The following is a 21121-nucleotide window of genomic DNA, read 5'->3' on the forward strand; positions in this document are numbered from 1 at the left end:
CTATTACCATGTCTATTTATTTTTAATCTGTCATCAAAACATCTATCTTTGAATGGTTAGGCTGACTGTTGTCTTTTGCTGAACTATTGCTAATATGCTGGCAGGCGTTGCTATTCAAGTACATTTGCCTAATTCTGGGTCTAATCCTACTCATTTTGAAATTACTGGACATCTTTCCCTTGGCTTTTCAATTGTACACTCCTTGGGGCAGGGACATGTTTTCCATTGTTTTTTGTGAGTGCAGTACCAGTGATGGTGTCCAAGAAATACAAGTAGACAATAACCTATTCTTTCAGGGAACAAAAGGATGTTCTTTTTGATGCATTCATCTTTCATCTCTCTAGAGTTTGCCATTCAAAGTCAGAAAACTGTTTGCAGGGTTTTTTGCTTTCATCAGTTTCCTAGGTTTTTGCATCTTATAGTGTTCTCATGTATCCTCATTAACTTGCTCTATACTCAGTTGTTCAAGTGTCTGTTTTTAACTCTACAATTGTGGGTAGAAAAATTAAATAAAAATAAATTTCTTATGTTGCTTTTGGAAAATGTATGCTATCCCACTCAGCAAATGTTTCTTTAAAATTTTTACTAGGGTTTCTTTTTCCCCTATATCATCCTGCAAAAGCAGAAATAGTGAAAACATGGCCTTTGCAATTAAGGAGTCATTGCTAGTTCCAAAGTACTCATATATTGAAATTATTTATGGATTTTAAAATTATTTTGGAAAGGGAAAGTTTCTCCTTCAAAGCCCAGTCCTTCATTCCACCTTGTAGTTAGTATTGACCTCAAAACAGGTTTATCTGAGGCAAAGACAGCAAAATCAGACTCTTTTCTAAAGATTAATTAAAGTGGTGAAGACTATACTGTTTAAATACGTCCTCTCTGACTCACTGGATTCAGCCAGTTGCAGATTAAGACCTTAATATAGTGGACAAAACTGTAAACCCCTAAATTCAAGTCACAGCAGTTGAATAGAAGAGTAATTGATAATGTACATACTTGTCATCAATTTTTAGTTTTAAGAAGATGTAATGAATTGTGTTTGGTCTTATTTATGCTTAAACATACTTTGTGTCTTTAATTTATACTTAACACACTTTTTTTTTTTTTTAATCTTAAGAAATTTTGTGAATTTAAATGTTTTTCCAATCTGCAGAAGGAATGAGGAGAGAATGAGGCATATCTCAGCAGGGCCAGAGAATTAGCAGAAGTTGGAAGAAGTAGTCAAATTGAGTCAATTTAAAAATAAAAGCAGAAACATTTTAAGAAAGTGCTTTTGTGCATATTGTTTACACAGATACTACCAAATGGATTACTCATCTATTTTCATCATGAAGAAAATTCTCCAGACTTCAGTTTTGACAGTTTTAAACAAAACCCATCATCCCAGCTCAAAACTATATTTGCATATGTATATATCCAGTCTGCTACAAAAAAGAAGATGCTATTAGCACATTGAGCCTTTATGCTTCTCTCCACTGCAAGGGACAGAAGCAGTGAGAAGAGTTTGGGAGAGAAAAAAAAAAAGGAAGGAAGGAGGAGATAGTGGAACTAAACACCTAACTGTTCTGGGCATTCTCCTGAGCCCAGCATGTTCCAGCTCTGAGGATATTTCTCTAGGATCCCACTGGGCATATCAGAGATAAAGGCGCATAGGAACGCTATAGCATGAAAAATCAAACAGGAGTTAGTGCTCCTAAGACCTGCACTAGTTCCTACACAGATTTCCTCTGCACTTTACATGGCAGAGCTGTGTGCTGTGTGTGGCCTTTGGGTCAGCTGGTGAAGCAGAAATGCCTGAGGGCTAAACCCACGCATATTCTTGTGTCTCTGTCTCTCCCTGTTAGTGGGACTCTGAACTTCAGTGGACCAGCCCTTGCACACCGACCCTTGGCGGCCACTGGACACGTTGTATACCTTGTAGAGCATCCTCCTGCCTTTGTCTGCTCCTGAAAGTTTAACCTCTGGCAATGAAGATTTGGCATCCATTAAGAAATAATATAGACCAATTCTTTTTCCCTTGTTTTAATGCATCTCCTTTTTGTTTATTTGTTTATTTGTTTGTTTGGTCATTTGTTTATTTGTTTATTTGTTTCTAACAGATGGTTATTATGACAAATTACTTTTTCCCTCCCGTTTTCTAAGTTAAGTGAACTCAGTGGAGATTTTCCTTTCCAAAAAAACTGAAAACTAGTTCACATTTTTCAGTTTGACACAGATCCAGGCTTATGACAGGAACTGAGAAGACTGCAACATCACCCAGTGAAATACAGATGTTTTCAGATTGTATGAAACCAATGTCTGTGTGGTTGTGCTGCCTGCCCATGTGCCTCAGAGCTGCATTTCCTTTCTTTGAGTCAGCTAGGTTAGGCCTTCTGTCCCACCCAGTGATGTCTTGACTAACTGTGAGCCCGGGTCAACTCTCAGAAAAGTCAGCAGAAGTATTTGCTTCTTTTTCTACCTCACACAGCAATTCTGAGAGGAATAAAGCCCTCCGTATACCCTGCAGAACAGATGCTTATGTGCTCAAATCATGACAGTGCTTTGGAGAATGAGTGCAGGGTCTGCATGGCCATTGCTCTCTTTGCAGTATCTTAGGCAAGGAAGGCTGAAGCTCTGGCTATGACCAGAATAGTTTTGTTTGTCAGTTATGTAGAATATAAGCTACAAGGAGCTATGTTCATGTTTAAAAGTCATGAAGCCTAGCAATTCTATTTCAATAGCTTTCTAGAAAAGGAGCTGTAGGAGCTCAGGAGACCTCCCAAGGGTTACAGAATTTTTTTGTTCCAGAAAAGGAATGGAGATAAGTCTTTAAGAGACTCAGAAAATATTACTCAAGGCTTCAGTTCTGCAGCCATTCTTTGTGGTTTCAGTGCTTGTGAGCAAAAATTTTAGAATGCAGGGGAGAACTGATTTTATCAAAATTGTGGGTGGAAAGCTAGAAGACAAGATGCTTTTGAAACTGCAGCTTGTAATGTATCCATTTTCATGTTGGACTATGTAGAGAATGGTGGAATTCAAATAGTATTTTCAGCTTTTACTCTCTAAGAATATCCACAGCATGTCTTTATATCCCCGTGCAACATAATTCTTTTAGGGTAGCATTTAGCAAGCATATACAATTATAGACTTTCTGAGGCAGAAAATACCTGCATAGATAGATCTCAAAAGTTACAGGAGCCCCCAGGTTACTGAATGTTTGCATACATGCAGTAAAGCACCTTAGAGAACAGAAGCAGAGATTGATGGCTGGGAAAATGACTCAATGAACATCTGTGTTAGCCACTTTGAAATGTGTAGTACAGAGGGAATTATCGATAAGGTCAGAGTCTTCATGAGAAAGCAACTCTGTTTGCAACTCTCAAGCAAGAAATGAAAGAGCCTAGAATGCAAGTTGACAGATACGGTGTTGAGTGAGGCCCCAAGGAGCTTGCGTTGACAACAGGAAACCTTTGATTTGAATTGTCTAAGGGTGGTAAAAGGTCAAAATTATTCAAATGTTGAATGCAGTGGATAGGTGAATCCTGAACCAGCAGTTATATGAGGCAGCAGAAAGACAAATGCTCCGTCTTTCATACAAAGATAGCTGTGTTTTTATAAAGATTGCATAAAGATTGCTAACTTGTAACAGTCATTTTTGTGCATTTGACATGCAACACCTTCAGTTTATCCACATTAACATAAACATAAATGTGCTTGAGAAAGACCTGAAAATATCTTTGAACAAGAATTGGTGTGTAAGTAAATATCAATAAAGTATTTAGTTAATTTCTGAGCAGTTATCTAACTGTTCTTAAGAAAAAGAGACACTTTGCTAGATGAAACAAATGACCAAAAGAAGAGATCATGGAAAGGGCATAAATGTTCTGTTTAATCTGCCACTGAACTACTTTCTGATCTTAGGCAAATCATTTAATTTGTGTATGTCTTCCCATCATTTCTAGCCTAATTAATTAGGACTACAGAGGATTCCCCTGCCATGTGGCTTGCACAGTATGTTGTACTACCTTCTGATCATAACCAAGAATAAGAATGCAGAAATGACACTGGATTCTAGAAGAAGCAATCTTTGACCCTTTCCATCATATTGTTCTGATACTTGGCCTGAAATGAAATTAATAGAGTCATCACTCCCTAATTTTAATTTTTTAGACATGAAGAATGTAGTTGGTCTTCAATTGGATGAGGACCTGACTGAGAGCTTATGGGTCAGTATTAAAGGGAGGGCAGGGACAGGAGATGTTAGAGTGGGGGTCTGCTACAGGCCACTCAGCCAGGTAGACCGAGCAGATGAGGCCCTTTATAGACAGATAGGAGCAGCCTCACGATCACAAGCCCTGGTCCTCATGGGGGACTTCAACCACCTCAATACCTGTTGGAAGGACAACACAGCAGTGCATAAGTAATCCAGGAGGTTGCTGGAATGCACTGATGATACCTTCCTTCTCCAAGTCATAGAGGAGCCAATGAGGAGAGGTGCTATGCTGGACCTTGTTCTCACCAACAAGGAAGGGCTGGTGGGGAGTGTGAAACTCAAGGGCAGCCTTGGCTGCAGTGACCATGGAATGGTGGAGTTCAAGATCTTCAGGGCAGTGAGGAGGGTGCAGAGCAAGCTCAGTACCCTGGACTTCAGGAGAGCAGACTTTGGCCTCTTTGGGGATCTGTTTGGTAGAGTAGCATGGGATAAAGCCCTGAAGGGAAGAGGGACCCAAGAAAGCTAGTTGATATTCAAGGATCACCTCCTCTAATCTCAGGCGAGGTCAGGTAAGGACACCAGGAGGTCTGCATGGGTGAACAAGGAGCTCCTGGACAAGAAGGAAGCCTACAGAGGGTGGAAGCAAGGACAGGTAGCCTGGGAGGAATACAGAGAAATTCTCTAAGTAGCCAGGGATCAGGTTAGGATGTCCAAAGCCCTGATAGAATTAAAACTGGCCAGGGACGTTGAGGGCAACAAGAAGAGCTTTTATAGGTACGTCAGTGATAAAAGGAAGACAAGGGAAAATGTGGGCCCTCTCCAGAAGGAAACAGGGGACCCAGTTACCTAGGATATGGAGAAGGCTGAGGTACTCGATGACTTTTTTGCCCCACCGGCAAGGAGGGCTCCAGCCACACAACCCAAGATGTAGAAGATAAAGACAGGGACTGGGATAAGGAAGAACCATCCACTGTAGGCGAAAATCAGGTTCGAGACCATCTAAGGATACTGAAGGTGCACAAGTCCATGGGACCTGATGAGATGCCTCTGTGGGTCCTGCGGGAACTGGCGGATGAAGTGGCTCAGCCACTATCCATCATATTTGAGAAGTCGTGGCAGTCCAGTGAAGTTCCCACAGACTGGAAAAGGGGAAACATAGCCCCCATTTTTAAAAAGGAAAATGAAGAAGACCCAGGGAACTAGAGGCCAGTCAGTCTTACCTCTGTGCCTGGCAGGATCATGGAGTGGATCCTCCTGGAAACTGTGCTAGGGCACATGGAAAATAAGGAGGTGATTGGTGGTGGCCAACATGGCTTCCCTAAGGGCAAATTTGGTGGCCTTCTATGATGGGGTGTGGTGGTTTAGTCCCTGCCGGGGTCTGAGACCACGCGGCTGCTGCCCCTCCCCCACAAAGGGAGTGAAATACAAAGCCCCGGGGCTGAGATAAGGAGAGATTTAATACAACAGTGCAACAGCAACACAACAAACAACAATAACAATAACAGTAATAACAATGAACAGATCAAGAATATATATACTGATACAGCAGTGCGGAGACTGATCGCACGAAACACATGTTCACCGATTCTCCCGCGCTCCTGCGCTTGGGCGCCAGGAGGTGACGTCAGCATGGTAATGAATAACCCGGCTAGAGCTTCCCCCCACTGCTGGGGAAACTTAACCCTATCCTAGCTAAACCAGGACACGGGGTTACAGTGTTGGTGGGTAAGGGAAGAGCAAATGATGTCATCTACCTGAACTTGTACAAAGCATTTGACAGTGTCCTCCTGCATGACAGCCTTGTCTCTAAATTGGAGAGACATGGATTTGATGCATGAACTACTCAGTGGATAAAGAATTGGCTGGATGGTCTCACTCAAAGAGTTGTGGTCAATGGCTCGATGTTCGAGTGGAGACAAATGACGAGTGTCGTTCCTCAGGGGTCGGTGTCGGGACCGGTGCTGTTTCACATCTTTGTCGGCAACATGGACAGTGGGATTGAGGGCACCCTCAGTGAGTCTGTTGATCACACCAAGCTGTGTGGGGCAGTCGACATGCTGGAGGGAAGGGATGTGCCATCCAGAGGGACCTGGACAGGCTTGAGAGGTGGGACCGTGTGAACCTCAAGAAGTTCCACGAGGCCAAGTGCAAGGTCCTGCACATGGGTCAGGGCAATCCCAAGCACAGATACAGGCTGGGAAGTGAGTGGATTGAGAGCAGCCCTGCGGAGAAGGACTTAGGGGTAATAGTGGATGAAAAACTGACTATGAGCCAACAATGTGTCTAGCAGCCTAGAAAGCCAACTGTATCCTGGGCTGCATCAAGAGAAGTGTGGCCAGCAGGTCAAAGGAGGGGATTCTCCCCCTCTACTCCGCTCTTGTGAGTAGTGCTGTGTCCAGCTCTGGGGCCCCCAACATAAGAAGGACATGGACCTACTCGAGGAGGCCCAGAGGAGGCCACAAAGATGATCAGGGGCTGGAGCACCTCCCCTGTGAGGACAGGCTGCGAGAGTTGGGGTTGTTCAGCCTGGAGAAGAGAAGGCTCCGGGGAGACCTTATAGTGGCCTTGCAATACTTAAAGGGGTCCTGCAGGAAAGATGGGGGGAGACTCTTTATCAGGCCGTGTAGGGATAGGATGAGGGGTAATGGTTTTAAATTGAAAGAGGGTAGATTTAGATTAGATATTAGGAAGAAATTCTTCCCTGAGAGGGTGGTGAAACACTGGAACAGGTTTCCCAGAGAAGCTGTGGCTGCCCCCTCCCTGGCAGTGTTCCAGGCCAGGTTGGACGGGGCTTTGAGCAACCTGGTCTAGTGGAATGTGTCCCTGCCCATGGCAGAGGGGTTGGAACTAGATGATCTTTAAGGTCCCCTCCGACCCAAACCATTCTATGATTCTATGAAAGGTTTTCCTTTTGCATTTTAGAACATCATTGTCTCTGGAATCTATTTAGTCACCTACACCTCTTTTACAGCACAACCCACAACTGCAAAATATGCAGGAGCATGGAGCGTGTTTTAATGAGTTGTAGTATTGATTTCATCAGCAATATTTTAATGCAGTTTCTCTTGAAAAAGGAACAAGAGATCCAGGCTCAGAAATTTTTAATGCATGTTGTGTATGGTAATAGACAGTCCATATTCAGTAACGTACTTTATTATTCTATATAGAAGCTAAATTATATGGTGTTTTACCACAGTGAATATAAGTGAAGGATCCATGCTCATTTTTTTTGATCTGTTGGCACATCTGGAAAGCATTCAACACAATCTTGTTTTCTTACGAACGTAGCCTTCCTGGTGCGGATTGACTTGCCCTCCGGTGAGACTCCCTAGTTTCTGCTTCTCAGTGAGTTGTCTTCCAAGGCAGTTGCTGTGTGAAACAGGATTCTGGCTCGCCATTCTTCCACCTCAGCTCCAAATACTATTCTGTGCACTTACGTTTTGAGTTCGACATATGTACCAAGTTAGTTGAAGGTACCGAAAGCTTTTCATTACTCAGTACTGATCAACCGTTCAGCTCTGTGGCTTGTTGTTATGGTCTGTAGTTCCATTCTTCTCTCAGTGCTTATCAAAAATAATTCAGGGTAAGAGCTCACGTGCCTCTACCTGGACCTGAGGAGCCTGATACTTGTCAGAAGGACCACTTAGGAGACGGGAAGGAGGTTATATTTCTTGTCTCCTCAGCCTTGGTTCAGATTTCGTTTTCCTGTCCAATTTGTTAGTGCTCCCAGATTTGTAGTTACTGTTTGTATCTCAAAGTATGTTTGACCTGAAGACCATTATTTCCTCTCACAGAAATTTGGGATGATTATTCAGACCTTTACCTTAGCCTGACAAAATATGTTCTACTTAGGATTCTTTTAAAATCCACTGAATAACAGCAGCTGGGCAGAAACCTTGTTCGTGCAGAGAACTGGGAGCACACTATTGTGATGAATTTTTTGTAATAATTTTATTTTTTCAATAGTATTGTAAATCTTTTGCAACACAAAAAGGAAAGATGGGGAAAAAGAGGAAAGAAAGGGAAATTTGAACTTCAGCAGCCAAGTACAAATCTTTGTACTGACTTTCATATAGCCTAGGGCCTGCCCTTCTCTTCTTACGTGTGATCATGTTCACTCAAACCATTTAAGAAGTTTCTATTGGTTTGGGGGGTTAAACTCTTGGATTAGGAGCAGAGCTTTCTGAGTCAAGGGCCCCCATCTCTGGAATTAGTTTTCCTTGGTTCTCTGCCAATGTCCAGCTCCAGTAAGCTTTAGAGCACATGGTGAAGTGTTTGTATTTGGGTTAGCTTTTCTCTATTTTTAGATGGTTTGGTTTTGCTTTGAATTTTACTTTACAGATCTGGAGATGGTAGATTGGGAATTATTATTTTCTAACAGGATTCTTTGGTATTACCCACCATGGGAAGGTTTCTGTGTCATTTATCAGTAATTTTGCAAGTGTACACTGCAGCGCCTGAATGAACAGTATTTTTATTTTCCCTTTTATCTTGCCATTTTCCAACCTGTGGTATTGGAAGTACTTTCACCCAAAATGGAAGAGCGCTTGAACACAGAATTTTGTTCCTTGTATGCACCGTTGTGTGTGGAGGGAGGCGGTGACTGCGCAGGGGACTGGACTGGGGGTGGCTTGTCATCTCTGTGGGCTCATTGCTGTGCTCTGGGCAGTCCTGCAGCAAAGTCCACCTGTGTACGTGTTCTGCAGCCATTGTGGCTGTGCAAAGACATGCCCCCAAAAGTGTCTGTCTGCAGTTAGTATTGCTTTTTGCTAATGAGGCTAAAACTATATGAGTATCCAGAACATTTAAATCCTTCCACCCCAAAATGTAGACTATATTTAAATGATTATAAATAAATGATTGTAAGTAGTCTAAAGTATTTGATTATAAACTTTAATATTCAGGGCTTGATTGTCTTATTATTTACCTCAATTTTAAACGTTGATGCTGATAGTTTCAATAGAAATGCTCCTTGTTTGCACCAATCGGAGAAGACAGCAGGTCCTGCAAATACTTGACATGCTTTGAGAATAATAGTAAAGGATCTTTAGAGATGCGTATTTTAAAAGTACAGATTTGGTGTGTGTCAAAGACTTTTTTTTTTCTCTATTATGAGATCAGCCCCTGCCCTTTGTCCAGATACATTGTTGCAATAAGATGCGTTCAGGTTCCCACAGTAACAACCCTGTTGGGGAATAACGGAACCCAAGGTGAGGAATGAAAGGGCATCATGTAATACCTGATAGTCACCTGCTTCCTGAAATGCCCTGGGATAGGTTCTCTCCCGGTCAAAAGTAGATCAGCTCCTGAGGATTTGGCTCTGCGGAGCGGGTAGCTGCTATGGGAGAGGTCAGCACATGCATCAGGCAGATCGGGTACGGATCAGATACGGATCTTGACACTGCAGGCTCTCGGTAGATGTTTCCAGTTAACTTTCAGAGCAGCTGCTCCTCAGGACAATGTGCTGTTATATTTAGAAGTGCAGACTGGTCACCTGATGGTGTCCTGATTTAAGAGCGATTGGGTCTCCGCTCACCATTCATCTCTTCAAAATGCAAAGGGGAAGAGCTGAAGAGTTGGCTCGGCTCCGGTGCCACTAAGGAAATTCTTGTTTTGGTATAAAACACTCTTAATGAGATTGCATTTTTCCCCACCATGTCTAACTTCAGTCTGAGAAGGAAGCTAGCACGAGGCATAAAATAATCGTGTGCACGCTGCCGTCACGACTGATTTAGCAGCTTACCCGCGATTTTTTTCCCTTTCTCTTCTTCTATTTGCATTGATAAAATCGGAGAGCCGGTGGCTGGTCCTGATTTAGCTTTCCAGCCTGGATTTGCTCTTGTTTTTCTCCTTACTCCAGTTCTCCTTGTGCAGTGCTGCGTGGCGCTGGCAGCCTGAGCGAGAGGGAGCTCCAGGCACACACATACGCTCAGACCGCGGAGAGGAGATTAACATCAAGGAGCCCACATTTGCAATAGCGGGTGGTGCTGGGGGGGAGGCGAGGGGAAAATAAAATAAAAGCAACAATCGGGTAAATGCTCGTCTCTTCTCGCCACCAGCACCTTGCACAGGTCTGAAATCGCTTGTTTTGCTTTGCTGTATTGCGCTTGCCTGGGATGTGGAGAGGGGAGGGGGAGGGGAGGAAGGGGGAGGTTTAACTTTTACTTGACATTACCGGGTTATTGTCAGTTCCCCCGTGTTAAACCCCGGTGGCTTCCCCTCGCCCCCACCCCCTCCCCGGGCTCGGCTCCCTCCAGTTAACTTTGTTCAAAGGGCTGCGGCCAGAAGGGCTTGTCCGGGCCTGGGACACCGATAGCGTAAAGTCAATAACCGCCACGATTAGGCTGGGGCCGGGAGTTGCTCTTCGTGGCGAGAGATCTGCTTAGTTCGCGTTTGCTGGTTCGGGGCGATTGAAGGCCGTCGTGCCAAGGACACGCGCGCACCCGCACCCACACGCACCCGCACCCCCCCCACCCCCCCACTCACTCTTACACACACACACGCGCGCACACACACACACACAGACATACACACACACACACGCTGGATACAAAAGTCTGGAGGATCGAGGGGAGAATTGCAGCCGCCGGATCGGTGCAGCAGCGGCGGCCAGAGCCATGCGTGTCACGGCCTCCTGAGGGGGGAAAAAGGAAGGGAGGAAGGAAGGAAGCGAGGGAGGGAGGGAGGGAGAAAGGAAGGAAGGGGAAAAAAAGGAAAGAAAGAAGGAAAAAAGAAAAGAGGGAGAAAGGAAAGCACAAGAAAGACGCGGGGTGGCGGAAAGTGTTTGCCTGCTTTTGTCTCGCCATACAGTGAACTGGAAGATGGAGATGGATGTTAAGGGAGTTTCTCCGTGCCCGGAGCCCATCCCCCCGGCGGCGGGGTCTGGCGGCTGCCCGCACCAGCGCCCGCACCACCGCGATGGGCAGCCCGCCGAGCCGGCCCCCGCCGCCGACAGCGGCCACCCGGAGCGGAGGCACGGCGGCGAGAAAGAGGACAAAAAGGTAGGTCCGCTCCGCCGCCGCCGCCGCCGGCCGGAGGGGCCGCTGCCCGGGGCCGCGCTCGGCGGGGCGGGGGGCGGGCGGCGGCGGCTCCGCTCCGCTCCGCTCCGCTCCCGCCCGGCCGCGGCCGCGCCGCCGCGGGCAGCCCCGCACCGCCCTTTGTCAGCGCGGCGGCGGGAGGGAGGGAGGGAGGGAGGGAGGCGGGAGGGGGGGCGGGGGGGCGGCGGCGGGGGTTGTCTGAGGACACGGGGGCGGCGGGGCGGGGAGGCGCGGGGCCGCCGCCGGGCCCGGGGCGCCGGGCATTGTTCCGCCCGCCCTGCGGGAGCGGCGCGGCGGGCGGCGGCCCAGGTGCCGCCGCGAAAGTTTACCTCACTTCGCGGGGCCGGTGCCGGCAGGGCCGGCGCTCCCCGCCGCTCCCCTCCCCGCGCCTCGGTTCTCCGGTCACCTGGGGGAAGGAGCCCGGCGCCGTGTCCCTCCAGCCCTGCTGTGTCATTGTGGACCGGGGGACGCCGGCTGCTCGCTGCCGAGGGAGAACCTGGGGGTGACAGAGTTCGGCGAGAAATGGGTCAGATCGCAGCCTTTAGTGCGGACGTGTCTGCTGCTGGAAGAATCGGAAAGTAGGGAGAATGGCATGGAGAAAGGTTGCCGTTAAGATAATGTCAGCGGAGTGCATTGATCAGTGCTTTTGTCTGTGGGCACTGTCTTCATTTCCATTCATTTTTCTCGGCGTGGCTTTACCAAACCGAAGCCGATGAATTCGGCTGTGGCAGTAGGTCTGCGATAGGCAGGGACATTTATGTCGAAGTTTCATCCTAATACGGTGATTGTTGCAAGGAGTGATCCGTGTGTGCCAGACCGTAAAACACATCCGTTCATTTTTCATTGAAATCTGAGCAATTCTCTGAATGGACAGATCCCCCCCCAAACAGATCATAAGCCTAGCGTAAATGAAAAAAAGAAGTGTTGCCATGTACAGGATTTGAGCCGTGTTTCTTCAACTAGTTTTACTATAGTTTGGTTTTGCTACAGATGTGTAAGAGAACAGTAACACAATGAAGGAATGTAAACCAGCAATGCAATAAATTCATGCAACAACTATGTCACACCGCATATTGGCATGACTAGAGTTGCAATTATCATGAGGAATACAAGGTGTTTTGAAAAAATGGTATCTCTAACTGGAGACCCCAAGTTGGTAGTATTTACCTCCTGTACTTCTAGGTTCATTACTGTTTGGTAAAATCTGTCCCACTGTTTTAATTAAAGAGAGTATCAACGACTGATGACTGAAACAGGGCCTGCACAGTTTAATAAGGTGGATACAAGGGCTTTATTTCAGAAATGATAACTGCTGGTTTACATATTGTGACAGATGAACACAGAATTTCATCTCCCTTGAGTTTATGAATATTTAATTCTGTCGGGACTGCATGTTACTGTACGTAGCTAAATGATTTGTGTGTGTGTGATGATTGTATCTAGCATCCCTTCCTCGCATTGTGTTACTTACTGGAACTTAAAATGCTTTTATTTCAAAATAATTAAAATGTAGAGCCAAGGTTGCCATTTACACGAGTTGGTTGTGCCAGTGCCTTGAGCATTTAAAACCCCTGCCATCAGCAGAAATCCCTGCTCAATAGTTACTTTCTGACGTGCCACGCAGTCTTTCTAATGTTTTACCGATCGTGGACATGAGGAAGGCAAACAAGCTATGACTGAAGGTGCATGAACACTAGAGGAGGCCTCATTCTCTACGCTGTGGCTAATTAACGTGTTTAGATACCTCAGTATTGCACCGTTTTATTCTCTATTCGCCGGCATTTTCTGGACACAGAAACAAAAATGCTACCTTTTTTGGTCCTAGTTGTAGCCATGCTAAAGTGCTGCGATACGTTCCTTTTTCTAAATCCACTATCAGCTTTTCCAGGCTTGCCGTTGCCAAGGTGGTTACAATGACTAACTTACATTTTTGGGAAGTGCTGTGATATTTCAAACCTCCCTAAATGTATGTATCTTTTCTGGATGTTGTCCCAGGACAACCAGTACTTCTTATTAGTGTAGAAGTATTTCAGGTATCTGGTGAAATAGTGGCACCAGAAATGTGATGAGAAGGGGAAAACCCATTAAAAAGATAGTAAAATCCAACATTATTGTGAAAAAAACATTCCAACCACAAAACAAAACCCAAGTGTTGCTGGAAACATCATCCAAGAACTTTCTAAATGGATTGAAATAACAGTACCATTGTTTATTTGACCCTTAAACAAATGTCAGACGCGCTTTGATACATCCTAGAAGTGTAAGCGCTCTACGTGAAAATTGTAAAGGACATTACAACCTGATTTCCTGACATGTATATACTTACGGATAACTAAATACTAAGATTTGACAACATCTTATGATTCCACTGTCAGGACTTGTTTTCTGGGATCATGCTTCAATTATAAAAAGTCTTATATTTTATCACTGAACTCCATTTCCACTGAAGGAAAAAAGAGTTTTTGCTTCTGTTTAAATGGAGCTGGGTCAAATTTATGCTCTAATAAAGCTATTTTTTGTCACAGCCTCCAAAAGGAACATTGCTGAATTAACAGAAGGAAGTATTTTCCTAATTCTATGGAATTTCAGTAGAGGTACTGCCACAGCGTCATTATAAGGATTTTTTTTTCTGCTGTATGTTCATTTTTTATTTGTCTTTGAATTTCAATAAAATTGTGAAACATGTGCATAACTTGAAATATATCCCATTGTCTTCAGCTGGGATGCTGACATGCTGAAGTGTATGCTTAAGTGCTTTGTTGGAGGAAGACCTAGGTTACCTCCCATATATATATATATATCCTTCTGTGTTGAAACCATCTCAGTGTATGAGAAGAGAAATTATGAAGATTGACTTTATAATTTGTTAAGTATACAGTACTTGGTGCTTTAAAGCATAGCTGCCATTTAGGTGGGAGAAAATTAAGCGGAAATAGTAGAGTGTAAGATTTAGAAGATGGTTGACTCTATAAGGATACTATTTTTTTCTCTTAAAGCAAAACGCATCAGAAAATATTTTTCAACACTTCTACAATGTTTTCTGTTATTTTAGTTAAAAGCATGTAGGTCTAACCCTATGTACAGCAGCATGTTGACATTCTCCAGTATGGCAAAGTGGGTGACTGGGGGAGAGAACAACATGCAACCCTGGCTGTTTATTCCTGGCTGGAGGTGCAGCTGATGCCTGTGACAGGTTGTGCGGGTGGGCTGTTGCACTGTCTTGCCACTCCGTGGATTGGTGCAAAGGGACACGGGCCCACAAATTTTGCCAAGGATTCTTTCCAGCTTATATTGGAGCGATAGCATCTTTGCAAGGATCAGTGTAGGAAGCAGTTTGACAGTTGAAAGCAGCTTTGTAATTCCTTTGCAGATTGGTGACTATGGGTGACATTCATCACAGCTGACGTTATGACCAGAATTTTCCCAGGGGTGGTGGTACCCTGAGTTAGGACTTTCAAGCCCCTAGCTACAGCCAGTGTGTTACAGTGTTTCCAAAGTACTGTGTAGACCCCAAGTCCTCCAGAAGTTGGTCCTAGGTACGGATTTGGTAATGTAACGCTATATACCCAAATAAGAGCATTTTATTTTGTTTTCCACTGAGGATAACCTCTGTATGTCTGAGGTTTGCACAGATCATTTAGCACAAATGATTTACAAGCACACCCAGAGCTTTCACTCTATACCTCCATTCCAGATACAAAACCCCCTTTGAAGTAGCTCCAAGGTGAAGAACTTTCTGTGTATTTACATGGAAATGAGCACGCTAAGGTTACAGCAAAAGCAAGCCTATCTGGGCTGGGTACATTGTATTCTGGTTCAAAAACAATTTGCCAGTGTTTGATATAAGAGTTCTGAAGTGTTTTGTGGGCTTCTTTGTATGTTATTTCCCAGAATGCTCACCTGTGATATCGCTGTGTGAAAGTGGTACCCAGGTGTGAGTTTCTAGAGGGGAAATGCTGAGTGCTTTGGGGAAAGGCACTTGCTATTAACTTGGGAATTCTGTTCTGCTGTACACATGATCTGGTCTAATCGTCAGTTCTGAAAGCCTTCTGCTAGCGTATTTACAGGACTACTGCTGTCAACAATATGGTGGTTCACTCATCCTTCACAAGTGGTAGGTCAGGAAGAGTGGAAGACTCTTCAGGGGCAATTATTTTTTAATAATTTCTCTTATGTATGTAGTTTTGTTTGGTTTGAAAAGCCATGTGTTACTATGTGTTTACATTTAGAGAAGGCCTAAGAAATGCAGTTTATGCTTGAAGCAGATGGTGGGAAATTTCTTTTTGGGGGCTGATCACTCCAGTCTCAGGTCAGATGTGCTTATCTTACCTTAGGCAGTTCCACTGTGCACAGGAGAGTAATTGTCAACCAATGTCTTTTTCCTGGAGGTTTAGGTGTTTTTTCAGATAACCTGGACCCAGCCCATTGAGCAACTTGAAGTTAAGATCCAAAAGCTGAAACTGAAATCAGTAGTGGATAAAGGGAACAAGTCTGGAGTGTGTGGTACAAAGAAGGCAGAGCTAGACAACACTACCAGTTGCTGATGGTAGCAACTTCTCCCGACACTTGTATAAAATGCAACACCTTGTATTAGCTGGAGTTTCCCAAGTACTGAAGGTTGTGCCAGGTGTATCATGGGCTATGGTCCTGCCAAGATGTAATGCAGGCATGAACACTCAAGGTCAGGCCATTGTCTGATCGGATGGGCAAATTTGCAGCCACTCAGAGGCAGCAGAAAACTTGACTTGCGGCTATTGCTATTGAGAGTTTGATGTCAGACAGAAATCCCAGTGCATCTTTAAAGTGTGGACAGAGCTGGAGAAGAATGGGTCTTTCTCTAACTCATTGTTAAGAATGTTTCAGAAATCATTCCTCAGCCCAGCAACATCAACTCTGTCTTTTTCACGTCCACTTTTAAGCACCTATTCTTCATTCTTAAGCTGCTCCCTACCATGCTGTGGGCCATCATGATATTGGTATTGATCTGCATAGTTCAGTGTCTTCCTGATGAAATGGTCTGAAAAAGAAGAATATTCTGTGCTAGCACCCTGTTCTTAGAGAGTTCCCAGAGCCTGGTGGCTGTCTGGGTAGTGAGTCTGTCCCAAAGCCACAGAGCCAAGACGTGCTGAGTACCTCATATTTGGTTGTTTGTCCTGCAGAGTCCCAGGCCACAGCTCCAGGGAAGGCTCTAACTCCTGGCGGTGTGGGGAGGCTCCCAGATGCATCTACCTGGAACGGCTGCACAGAGCCACGGTGCCTGGCAGGTGCCTCTGGAAGGGAGGTTTTGGTCCTTTGTGTTGCTGCTGTGGGTAGCAAAGCTATTAACCATGCCATTAACCTGTTTTAGTGAGAAAGGCCCAGGGGCCATCTGCTTTGAGGAGAATAAAAAAAAATTCAGATTAAAAAAAAAATCAAAAAGAGGAAATTCACTGTGAACTGAAAACCCTACTTTGCAGGCAGCTCTACTTATGCATTTCCATGCATTTGATGTACTCTGCCTCTCACACCTCACACTCCTCTTGCCTTCTAGTGAGAGAATCTTAGATGAACCTAGGATTGTGCCTTTATTACAAAAATAAGCAGATGAGAAGAATAGAGAAAAAGAGAGAAACTGTTAGTACCGCAACTGAAGGCAAGACTAATAAACTCGTATTTTATTAGACATCAGAGAATCCATAAGGAGAAGAGATATTGGGAATCAGGCTTGTAATTTTCATAGCTCCAAAATTACTTTTTATCTCATATTCTGAGAATTCCTTTTACTGATATGGGGAAGAATTTTACCTTAAGTAGAGTAACTACACATTTAAAATGTATTTATTTTCAGGTGGCATATTGAGAATCTGGAATGTGGAGAATGAGGTCTAGCACTGGTTTTACGTTAGAGTTAAAGCATAAAGTTGGAGAGGAACTGACTTCTGCGCTTTGCCTGTGTCTGTACTAAAACAACATACATGATAGTGCATATGAATGATTCTTTAAAATCTTACACAATACTGGGACTTCTGAAAGAAAAATATGCTATTTAAAATAGTTATCCCCTTAAATAAATTGCATGAGAAATGTTTTGGCAAAGAACAAACAGCTGTTTAAATTTTTCAACTAACTGATCAATAAGCGGATGAAGCTTGAAAAGCTGATCACACTCTGACTGGTTTCTGGGGTAAACACAGAAATATTCAATGTAATGCAGAGGTTTTGTGAAAAGTAAGTACTACTTAGAGTTATTCCAAAGTGAAATTAAGTGCATATGTAGTTGATTAGGTAACAAATCCAGGGACATAAACAATGAACATCATGGGTGGGAACTAAATAACACTCTTGAGTCATCGGAAGCACAACCACAAATTTTGTATGCAGAAGACACAGAACTGGCTCTCTGGCTAAAGGCAAATTTGTCTTGGCTGCAGAAGGGTTGTGAGGATTCCTACTCGGAGGAAGATGTAGCACTGAAAAGGGCATTGTTATCTCCTCTTGAGCAGTTGGGACGGTGCCTTGACTCAGATGTAGCGGTATGTGTTCATGCCTGTGTGCTGAGACTGGAAAGCAGCCCTATTCAGGCCTGCACATGGCAGCCCAGAGCTTGGCCAGTGCATGGCATATCCTTCCCACTTACATAGAGCTTGTTCTCAAAAGCCCAGTATTCACAGGAATTCCTGTCCAAGGGTTGAGTGCCAGCTTGTAACGAATCTGAGGCTTCAAACAATGGATAATCAATGAAGCTAGAAAAGAACAATACCCATGTTGTTGCATGCTATTCCCAGTGTTTTGCTAGATGCTCACAGTGTTTTTAGACCATCTCTGTCCGTGGTAAAAGCTTACTGTGTCATACTGCACCCTCACGGCACAGTAATTCTTACTATACTGAGGTTAAAGTTTACTTAATTGCTCAGAGCTAAGATGGAAGTACAGTTACTGATGTGTGAAGTGGTTCGGTTTTTGTTTGGTTCCATATTTGGTTGTTCTCTGCCTGGCTGTAGCCGTGCTGCTCACATAGTGACTGGGATTATTTCCCAGCAGCTTGTGCTAGGTGGATTTCTGTACTGACTAGCTGCCAGTAGTAATTATCCAGTAAGGGTATAAAAAGTTGCGCACTCTCAGCAGAGTTATTAGTTTCTAACAACCTGTCTCAGAAAATACCCAAATAGTAAATAAAATGGGACTACAGCTGTAAATAGGAAAAATGGCAACAGGAGCACTGATGATAATTCCTATAAAAGTAGTGCTCAGATCAGGTTCTAATGTGATATTTAAACATGTAGAAGACAAAAGGACAGATCTGAAATATATTACAGATATTAAGTATTCTGCAGTAGTTTCTTTCCTTCCTCACTCCTCATCCTTTCTCCATGGGTCTGGAATTCCCTCTGTCTATAATGAAAACTTCTGTTTTGTTTCATTTCCCCACATTGCATTCTGAGCTATAAGGGGAATATGAATTGTTCCAGGAATTACAGTAACCAGTGCATCTTAACTGGGATAAAAGAAGACACAATTTGGCTTATAGTATGGACAAGAACCGTCGTGTATAAAATTTGTTAGACAGCCATGATTTACTAGAAAAAGAGTAATTCTTCCATGCCTAATGATTTCTGCCATGTGTTTAAATACAGCTGTTATTTTCATTATACATTCTATTAAGTGAAGACCAATCTTGTTATAGAAGCAGAATAGAAGTAGTTTCCTTGACTGAAAAACAAGTGTTGGGTGAATAAAAATTAGATTCAAGCCCCAAAGCTTGGTTAATATACTTACTGTTCCCGGGCTTTTGAGTTCATTCCATTGAACATGAATGCCTTGGCCTATCGTGTCAGAGTTTATTCTTTCCAAAAAGAAGTTCTACACAAGTTGTTCAAAGTGATAATGTGATCAACAACTGAAAATACTGCAGGGAGATAAAATGAGTATTTCCCCATTTAGTTCTAGACCATCTGCAAAGAATTGTTATCATTGACTGGAGAATGAAAATAAAATGGTGTGGAACCTATGCTTCTTCTGTTACCATAGGGTCTGTGTTAACTGATTTCAACCGGTCCCTCATTGACACCTCTTCTTTGCTATTAACTAATGATGGTTGTCTCACTGAGGTTACTACTGAATCTATACTCATTTCCAGGAGCCCCCAGCAGAAAATCTCTTTTTGGACCCAAACATGCTCAAGATAAGTCTTTGTGCAAAGGAAGTTAAAGGGCTAGTATCTACCAAAGGTAATTGTTGTAGCTGTTATATTTAGTAGTCATTTGATACTAACTGTAGTATAATAAATACGCATTGTGCTTTGCTGAGGATTCAAAAAGAGTACGTTATTACCTTGAGGTAGTTACCATGTGAGTCAGACATAACACAGGAGGGATAACTGCAAGTCCTCACAGATGGGCAGGTGAGCATGTTATGTGGGGGTAGGATGTAAATAACTTATGCTCATAAGGTGAATTAAGAGTGAAAGGGAGTGGCGTGGAGGGCAAAGAGAGAGTCCTTGCTGGAAAGCTAATTGAAAACAGCAACTTTTGAGTAGGACTGGAAGGAAGGAGTTGTACGGTTCGTATTTTAGACAAAAGACCTTTATGAAGTGTGTATTGGGTCCATGTGGAGTTAAGGAAGCACACAACAGAATCTCGCAGAGTTCTCAAAATACCTATCTAGGCTTCACAGACATTACACAGCGCCCTGGTTAGCCTTGTTAACTTTATTGAGTGTGCTTCGAGGACGTGCAGACTTTCAAAGTATGTGAAAGCCACTTTTAATAATTAATTGGCTCACTCTCTCCCACCTATCGCTTCATGTCTAATAAAAGGCAACAGCGAGTCCTTGCCAAAGCAGCAGATACAATATTTCAGTTAGTTGGGTTTGAGATATGACAGGCTAGAAAGGATATCCCCACAGATCTTAGATGTGAAACAATCCCCATTTTTTGTCCTGTCTTATTTCTCCCATGACTCTCATATGATGTGCTCTTAGACTAAATTTTCCCTGATCTAGTAAATGATTTCAGGAAGATCAGTCCACTTTTAGAGAACGAGAAGTGTGTGTGTGCGTCTGTTTGAACTGATTTAACTGGAAGCGTGTTTCAGCTTTACCGTGTCAGGGAGACATGCTGAAATTTCCAAGTGATAAACTGACTTCTGCTTTAAGCAGAGCAGCCACCATCCACACTGTCATCGAAATCCATGCACACGCAGTGTGACGCAGGAAATGACACACCGTTATCAGATGGCTGTTAAGATGGATGCAGGGAAATGGTGAGCTTGCTGGCATGACCTCAAAGACAGACATCCACAGATGTTCTGTAGTCACTTAAGTGTGTGCAGTTAAAGTGTGCCTGTTGTGCACTCGGGGAAATTTTTATTTAAACGGAGAACACTTAAGTTTGGAGGAGGCCATGAATGTGTTTCCAGAGGGAGAAGGGAGGAAATGCACAAGCTTAATGGGAAGGAAAGCCATATAGGTTTTCAAGAGACCAAGAGGAGCAAGGCAGTAACAAAGGGTCAGACATTTATCCTGAACCTGACTTTGTCTGCCTCCCACAATAGGGAGGTGGCTAATGCGGTGGACACCTGGTGGTGTCATCTTAAGGCAAAGCACGGCCTCGTAAGACCTTAAAATGGGGACTGAACGTGCCACTTCTTGAACTTGTCAAGAGGATGGACCCTACACAGAAGATAAATAAATGATTAATCAATTCTAAGAGAAACCATTTGGAGGCTAGAGAGTCAGAGGCGATCAAGGTCAATGTGGCTCAGGGAATCTGTACAAGAAGGGTCATACCACAGGACTGTCATGAGATAATCAGCCAGATCTACTTCAGAACTGGAATCACCCAGTGTTGGGCAACATTGCTCAGGGCAGGAGCAAGGCTCTGGCTTCTCTGTCTGGTCTGGTCTCTGCTGTGCAT

At 43.9% G+C, this 21121-nt stretch overlaps 1 protein-coding gene across 4 annotated transcripts in view; it reads left to right on the plus strand.

The window, feature by feature from the left end:
* Positions 1 to 10168: 10168 nt before the first annotated feature.
* The window catches only part of RBMS3 (RNA binding motif single stranded interacting protein 3), a 712154-nt gene continuing 701201 nt past the window's right edge, over positions 10169 to 21121 (plus strand). For 3 of the 4 annotated variants that reach the window (XM_074839161.1, XM_074839176.1, XM_074839186.1), the window contains exon 1: positions 10925 to 11193. In XM_074839161.1, coding sequence (XP_074695262.1) covers positions 11014 to 11193 — 180 coding nt within the window. In that variant the 5' untranslated portion in view covers positions 10925 to 11013. Of the gene's footprint in view, positions 10264 to 10924; positions 11194 to 21121 lie in introns of those variants that run through there. The other variant, XM_074839167.1, reaches the window with a different exon arrangement.

The sequence above is a fragment of the Strix aluco genome, chromosome 1, assembly GCF_031877795.1.
Source record: "Strix aluco isolate bStrAlu1 chromosome 1, bStrAlu1.hap1, whole genome shotgun sequence".
Classification (NCBI taxonomy): Eukaryota; Metazoa; Chordata; class Aves; order Strigiformes; family Strigidae; genus Strix; species Strix aluco.